The 8,028-nt window shown below is 30.2% G+C and overlaps 1 protein-coding gene across 2 annotated transcripts; it reads right to left on the reverse strand.

Moving 5' to 3' along the window:
• Positions 1-4,197: 4,197 nt before the first annotated feature.
• LOC105141392 (ubiquitin-conjugating enzyme E2 variant 1D-like) lies at positions 4,198-7,815 on the reverse strand. 2 transcript variants are annotated; one of them, XM_011048590.1, is made up of 4 exons: positions 7,589-7,815; positions 6,025-6,164; positions 5,129-5,254; positions 4,198-4,584 (listed from the first exon to the last, which is right to left on the reverse strand). In XM_011048590.1, the coding sequence occupies exons 1-4, from the start codon at positions 7,620-7,622 to the stop codon at positions 4,444-4,446; spliced, it is 441 nt and encodes a 146-aa protein (XP_011046892.1). In that variant the 5' UTR covers positions 7,623-7,815; the 3' UTR covers positions 4,198-4,443. The 2 variants fall into 2 exon arrangements, with proteins under 2 accessions (XP_011046892.1, XP_011046893.1); XM_011048591.1 differs by lacking the exon at positions 7,589-7,815 and adding an exon at positions 7,524-7,566.
• Between the last annotated feature and the right edge of the window lie 213 nt (positions 7,816-8,028).

The following is an 8,028-nucleotide window of genomic DNA, read 5'->3' on the forward strand; positions in this document are numbered from 1 at the left end:
GATAATTTAAATAAAATAAACAAAAAACCACAATGATAATAAATAAATTAAGACAAAATGACATAAAAAATTAAAAAGAAGCAATCTAATCCCTTTCAAATTATTAAACAACTTGTTGATAAGCATAATTAAATTAAAAAATAATTTAAAAAAACAATAAAAATAAAAAATAGATTATTGTTAAATAAAATTAACTCACAAACACCACAACTATGGATATAAGAATAGGATAATTTTATAGAAAAAAAAATCTAAAAATCAGTTTTTAATAAATTAAATGAGAATGTGATAAATTTATAGAAAATAAAATAAAAAATATAAATTGAAGCTTAATTTCAAAAAATAAAATAAAAAAGAATAAAAAATTTAAAACATTTAAAAATTTTAAAAAAATTAATTTGGGCCCCACCTAGATCAAGATTAACAATCATTAACTCAATCATGATCCATAATAATCACATTTAAAAGTATGCCAAATAAAATCATGAAACTTAATTATCAAATAATTTAATATTGAAGAGGAAAGGAGAGAAAAACACGAAGTTCAACTTCCAATAAATTTAAATGATGAAATTGATTAAATCAATTTTATTATTTTTAAATCAACTCAACTTTACATTAATATTTGAAATTCATGACTCTAATCATGAACTTAAACTAACCTCATAGAAGAAAAATTGTAAAAAAATAACAAAGTAAAACTATATAAAAAAAATAACTAGCTCAAAAAAGAGTTAAAGTAGATGAACCTTCTAAATCTAGTCTAATTTTAAAAACTTGCAATCCTTGAAATTCTAAATTTAGATTCAATCAAAAAACTTAATTCCCAACCAATTTCATTTTGAATGATGAGATCATAAAAACTATATTAATTTAAAAAACTTTTCAAAGAAAAAAAATAGCACTAAAAAAAATGGATGCCAAATTTAATTGAAAAAAAATCCAATATGGATGAAATTGTTAAAAAAAAAAAACCTTAAAAAATGACCACCAAATAAAATAAACAGCAATCAAAAAATTGAAAACCAAATATAAAAAATTAAGAATTATAAAAAGATGAAATTAAAAATATATATATAATTTTATAAATTATTAAAAATAAATAAAAATAATCATCAGAAAGGACATGGATCAAATAGAAAGAAAAATTTTTGATAAGGCTAATCTAACATTTTGAAGAGGTTGTTTCAAGAGTAAAATAATCATTCAAACCATGCATTAAGCATCTTTGGTTAAAATTTGAATTAAAAAAAAAATCTTTAACTTGGCTTTTAAAATCTAACATTTTAAAGAGGTTGTTTCAAGTGTAAAATAATCATTCAAACCATGCATTAAGCATCTTTGGTTAAAATTTGAAATAAAAAAAAAAAAAGCCTTTAACTTGGCTTTTAAAATCTAACATTTTAAAGAGGTTGGTTCAAGTGTAAAATAATCATTCAAACCATGCATTAAGCATCTTTGGTTAAAATCTGAATTAAAAAAAAAATCTTCAACTTGGCTTTTAAAATCTAACATTTTAAAGAGGTTGTTTCAAGTGTAAAATAATCATTCAAACCATGCATTAAGCATCTTTGGTTAAAATCTGAATTAAAAAAAAAATCTTCAACTTGGCTTTTAAAATCTAACATTTTAAAGAGGTTGGTTCAAGTGTAAAATAATCATTTAAACCATGCATTAAGCATCTTTGGTTAAAATCTGAATTAAAAAAAAAATCTTCAACTTGGCTTTTAAAATCTAACATTTTAAAGAGGTTGTTTCAAGTGTAAAATAATCATTCAAACCATGCATTAAGCATCTTTGGTTAAAATTTGAAATAAAAAAAAAAAAAAAAAGCCTTTAACTTGGCTTTTAAAATCTAACATTTTAAAGAGGTTGTTTCAAGTGTAAAATAATCATTTAAACCATGCATTAAGCATCTTTGGTTAAAATTTGAAATAAAAAAAAAAAAAAGCCTTTAACTTGGCTTTTAAAATCTAACATTTTAAAGAGGTTGGTTCAAGTGTAAAATAATCATTCAAACCATGCATTAAGCATCTTTGGTTAAAATCTGAATTAAAAAAAAAATCTTCAACTTGGCTTTTAAAATCTAACATTTTAAAGAGGTTGGTTCAAGTGTAAAATAATCATTCAAACCATGCATTAAGCATCTTTGGTTAAAATCTGAATTAAAAAAAAAATCTTTAACTAGGCTTTGAAAATCTAACATTTTAAAGAGGTTGTTTCAAGTGTAAAATAATCATTCAAACCATGCATTAAGCATCTTTGGTTAAAATCTGAATTAAAAAAAAAATCTTTAACTAGGCTTTGAAAATCTAACATTTTAAAGAGGTTGTTTCAAGTGTAAAATAATCATTTAAACCATGCATTAAGCATCTTTGGTTAAAATCTGAATTAAAAAAAAAATCTTTAACTAGGCTTTGAAAATCTAACATTTTAAAGAGGTTGTTTCAAGTGTAAAATAATCATTTAAACCATGCATTAAGCATCTTTGGTTAAAATTTTAATTAAAAAAAAAAAAAGCCTTTAACTTGGCTTTTAAAATCTAACATTTTAAAGAGGTTGTTTCAAGTGTAAAATAATCATTTAAACCATGCATTAAGCATCTTTGGTTAAAATTTTAATTAAAAAAAAAAAAAAAAAGCCTTTAACTTGGCTTTTAAAATCTAACATTTTAAAGAGGTTGGTTCAAGTGTAAAATAATCATTTAAACCATGCATTAAGCATCTTTGGTTAAAATCTGAATTAAAAAAAAAATCTTTAACTTGGCTTTTAAAATCTAACATTTTAAAGAGGTTGGTTCAAGTGTAAAATAATCATTTAAACCATGCATTAAGCATCTTTGGTTAAAATCTGAATTAAAAAAAAAATCTTTAACTTGGCTTTTAAAATCTAACATTTTAAAGAGGTTGTTTCAAGTGTAAAATAATCATTTAAACCATGCATTAAGCATCTTTGGTTAAAATCTGAATTAAAAAAAAAATCTTTAACTAGGCTTTGAAAATCTAACATTTTAAAGAGGTTGTTTCAAGTGTAAAATAATCATTTAAACCATGCATTAAGCATCTTTGGTTAAAATTTTAATTAAAAAAAAAAAAAAAAAGCCTTTAACTTGGCTTTTAAAATCTAACATTTTAAAGAGGTTGGTTCAAGTGTAAAATAATCATTCAAACCATGCATTAAGCATCTTTGGTTAAAATCTGAATTAAAAAAAAAATCTTTAACTAGGCTTTGAAAATCTAACATTTTAAAGAGGTTGTTTCAAGTGTAAAATAATCATTCAAACCATGCATTAAGCATCTTTGGTTAAAATCTGAATTAAAAAAAAAATCTTTAACTTGGCTTTTAAAATCTAACATTTTAAAGAGGTTGTTTCAAGTGTAAAATAATCATTCAAACCATGCATTAAGCATCTTTGGTTAAAATTTTAATTAAAAAAAAAAAAAGCCTTTAACTTGGCTTTTAAGCACCACATTGAGTTATGTATCTCCTTCCCTCATCTCTGTATCTCGAAAGTAGTGGGTAAATTTATATCTTTAGAAAGTTAAAAGTTATTTACATCTATATCTCTTTGATTTTATAAGTGATCTCTTTGATTTTATAACTTGTAGTATTGAACTATTCTTTACGTGAGTGAACTGTTTCTACTCTGTATTTCCTACCTTTCCTATATCAAATATGCAAGGTATGAAGGTGAAGTAGTGATCCATTTGTTTTGAAGCAAGCAACGGATCAAATGGGAAAAATAAGCTGAAGCTGAAAAATATTCGGTTTCCACTTGCCTCCTCTTTTGTATTCACGACCCCTCGCCTTGCGCACAACTCCAGCCATCAAAATTCAAAAGTTTCATAGCATGGATACATGCTTTTTACATGATTATAAAACCATGGAGATTGAAAACTATTTTTCTAACATCAATGCTCTAGTCCTCTTAGTGCTTTGGTTGCATTTTCATATAAAACAAAAATCCCACCTGGAGAACTATCATGATGCGTTGCTTCTGCATGAAGGATGGGAAACTCGGTTACAGATTTTTAATTTAACATTATGCAAGTTCATCAGTAGCTGCACAGCAGCACAGATCCCCGTGAATTTTGGTATGCTAGCATGGGCTCCACAAATAAAAACTAGCAATTCTACAGCAATAGACATGCCCATTGTCCCCTCCCCCCCATTGAGGCAATTATATGTTCATAAAGCTAAAACTAAGTTACTGCTTGGTGGGTGTTTATAAATACTTGACACGCAGATAAATCCCATTAATCAAACAGCATCCCTTCAACACAGTTTCACGAAAGAAGACAGACAACAAGTCAATGAAGCCATGGGGAGCTAACCGGGGAAGCTTTTTAAGGGCATTCCCCAGAAGACCAACACCGGATTACAAGCTATATATGTAAAATATTGCAAAAGCAACATGCTCCATTATCTATATGACCTTGGAAGCTAGAAGTAGGTACCCTCAGGAGGCTGGACCAGCTTACGGTTGTGTGGTATTGCCATCTCCTTCTTCAGCTGTGTCAGTATGTCCTCCATAGTGTAATCTCGCTGCCAATTTGAGAGAAGTCCAAACTTTTTTGGTTCCACCTGCAGAAATAGCATGTTATCAACTTCTAATCATCCAATTCAACCAGACCATCCATAAAACAATAAAATTGGATTCAATAACCATGATTATAGCATATAGACTAATGCTGATATAAAAATCAGCAGTGATGGATGAACCTGCCCCAATCTGTGCAGCTAACAAAAACAGGACTTCATGGGAGTGGAGGGGTTTACACATTAGCATACAGATATCATGATGGAAAAAATCACTCCTTCGGTCCCATTATTCGTCCAGTAAGCAGAAAGAATAATAAAAAAATTACTAATTAATTTATTAAATTAGACAAATATTTTGTTCTACTTTTTACTTGTATGTCGTTTCAATCCCTATAAAATGATTAGAAAATACTAATTTTTTCAAACTTGGAAGGTAAACTAGAATTTTTACTGCTTTTGGTGATGGAATAACATTTTCGGATGGAAGGAGCACACAAGATACCAAGGCAGCTCTACAGCATGAAACAAACTGAAGTAATCACTACAAAATGGAATAAGATAAATATGCAAGTAATGTGCACTATACCACTCCAGTTTCATGGTTAACACAAGTCATATTGATCCGAGAATGAAAGCGAACACTTGGTGGCTTCTCCGGGTAATCTTTATCACAGAAGGGCTTCAACTGATAAATTCGACCTTCATGTACAGTCTGACATAAAAAAGAAGCCATTGAAATTGTAAAGCATCCAGATTGGTTAGAAGCCTAGACAAACTAACGCAAATGCCACAATAGATTTCATTCTGCAGTAAATATCAACCAAAACAAGATTTTTTTGTTCAATTCAATTGTTTGATTAAGCAGCTTATATCCTTGCCTTTAAACATGTCACAATTTATTCTGAGAAGTTCTCCCCTTTATTTCAGAGATTCCCCAAGCAAACTAAGTTTAATTTTAAGTCAGTTAGCAAATTGATCTAGCATCACCTCAAACATGTAATACACCACCCTTTATTAATGGTCAGAGATACATCATTTGTGTTGCAATTACTAACAAATGGAGCAAACTGACCTCATTTCCATGACTAGTGAAGGACAAGATCTGTATTAAAGAAGTTTATAAAAAGAAAATTTAAGTATGACCTGTTGTGATGCAACTCACAAAGACTAGTCTAAAGCAAGCCTATTAATTAGACTACACCCAAAATCGAATCTTAAGCAGCCACGTAGCAATAGCAAACTACGTGTCCAACAAATTTTTTACAAGCCTATCCTTAAAATTACTAAAACCACAGGAAACTTGGACCTTTAGCAACAGCAAACCCAACATCCATACAGATGCTATATTTCTTTTATGTGATTGAAATAATACTAGACCGGTACTATTGTCAAACTTGCTACATATACATGCAATTCCACAAGCATGATGTCTCATCCTATGGATATTTTTTAACAATTACAAGTATAAAAATTAAGAATTACATTGTGAGGACCGATTATAGTGCCAGTCCAAGAGCGCATGTATATGTCATCTCCGTCATCCATTCCATAGCTTACTGTGCCATCCCCGATACCTTTTTCTCCACGTTCAAGTTCCTCAAGCAATCTGAAGTTCCGAGGGACTGCACAGAAACTCAAACACTCAATATCACCCAATATTCTACATCAATGATAAGATAGAAAGCCAAGAAACACTTAGAATTAAAATGCTAAACAAGTTCAAGCTCCAAACTAATTGTTCAACATTTAGAGATTTTTACAAAGTCGCTACCAAACTCCATGGCTTTCATAAGCCAAAATAATTCCATGCCCGTTTAATGCATCTGCTAGTTTATATGTAAATGCCAAGGGCGTAAAACAAACTGTTGAGAATCAAATGTCAACCCATCAATAACATCCTTGATAAATCAACTGCTCCAGATGCTTCCAGTTAGTAATGCAACAATCGGATCAAATATGGGTTCAGGCCAGCAAACTCTGGAAAAAAAAGCCCTTCAACTATCTACATGATGTAAACATACTCATTAGGTCAGTCGCCTCTCCCCATATAGACAGCTACCAGTGCCACTGATTGTTTCTAACACACGTTGTCCAATATCTAACCTAAAATGTCGATATTCCATTTTAGTTTCTAGACTCTAGTCTAAGCAACAATCAAAATTCATCTTGAAAAACAGACTTAAGAATCAGATGAGCGCTAGCTTCCCAATCTTTTTTGTAAATCCAAACATTCCCGCTTGAGCAAACTCAAATTCCAAAAACATTTTCGAAGTCACCACATGAATATTCTGCTCAAGTTTAAAACATTGCAAATGGTTCGATCACATCATCCAGATCTTAAGACTCTTTGATCAGAGAACAAAAGCTAAAATATCATCAGAGTGATGTCAAAGAAAAACACTGAACGGTTTAACTCAGCAACTAAACATTTAAAAAATTTGCAGAAACCTCCACATGCACAACCACACCTCAGTATCCACCAAACCAAGACCTACAGTGTTTCCACTTTCTTAAACTCCAAATTCTTATGTTGCGCCTTATAAAAAAAACACCAATAAGAGCAGAAACAACATTAAAACATCGTTAACTATTTATTCTGCCACAACCAGACAACAAACAACTCGTTGCCGATAATGAATCAGTCACAACCATGGCTAAGTCCTAAACATATGCTGAAGTGAATATGTTCAAATCACCCTCATCAAATAAGAACAGTAAATTTTACTTTCCATAAAACAGCAAACCCTTGACAAGGTACTCAAGTAGAAGAGACCCACATAAAATTGCAATCGCCAAATTAAAAAATCCCATTAATTTGCCACATAAAAACAACCCAGAAGCAGATTTAATGGGGAAAAAGAAAAGCACAATTAAAACCCAAATAAATTCCATCATTAGCAGCTAACCCATAATCCCAAATCAAAGAAGTAAACATAACCCTACAAAGAGACACCTCAAGATAGATCGAGAACAGAATTTACAAGATATCAACAAAAAATCATAAATCATAGGGGTGGGTTGTAAAAATAATCGATCAAGGGCTAACCCACGACACTGGATCCTCCTGAGCCAAGCGTCATGGATGGTTCACTATTGAGGTTTCTGTCTGTCGGTGTTGGTGGGATCCGGTTGAAGCAAACGGGAGAAAATAGGAGTGGGGGAGCAGTCAGAAATGGAGAGGAGAATCTTGGGAAAACGGAAGGCGACTTGGGCAAAGTGGAGAGAACAAGTTAGAAGAAAAACAATAATAGTGATCGGTCCCACTAGAACAGTTTATCCATAGCTTTTTCATTCAAGGAAATCTAGGCCTTAGTGCTTGGTCTGTTTGAACTTTCAAGATTTTAAGGTTAGTGTTTTGTAAAATTTATTACATACCTCTAAATATACTAAATTATTATGAAATTACATTTTTAAAATAATTCAGAGAAATTTAATTTTGATTTAAACCCGAGAGTACTCATAGTTTATTTAATTGTGGATTGAATT

The sequence above is a fragment of the Populus euphratica genome, unplaced genomic scaffold, assembly GCF_000495115.2.
Source record: "Populus euphratica unplaced genomic scaffold, PopEup_1.0 scaffold144.1, whole genome shotgun sequence".
Lineage (NCBI taxonomy): Eukaryota > Viridiplantae > Streptophyta > Magnoliopsida > Malpighiales > Salicaceae > Populus > Populus euphratica.

What these genes read in the sequence shown, in the direction of transcription:
- LOC105141392 (XM_011048590.1), bottom strand. Translation starts at nt 7,622, where the DNA reads ATGACGCTTGGCTCAGGAGGATCCAGTGTCGTGG. An exon ending in AGGAGGATCCAGTGTCGTGG is followed by an intron (nt 6,165 to 7,588) that starts GTTAGCCCTTGA and finishes GTTTCTGTGCAG; the next exon opens with TCCCTCGGAACTTCAGATTG. An exon ending in CTATAATCGGTCCTCACAAT is followed by an intron (nt 5,255 to 6,024) that starts GTAATTCTTAAT and finishes TTTTTATGTCAG; the next exon opens with ACTGTACATGAAGGTCGAAT.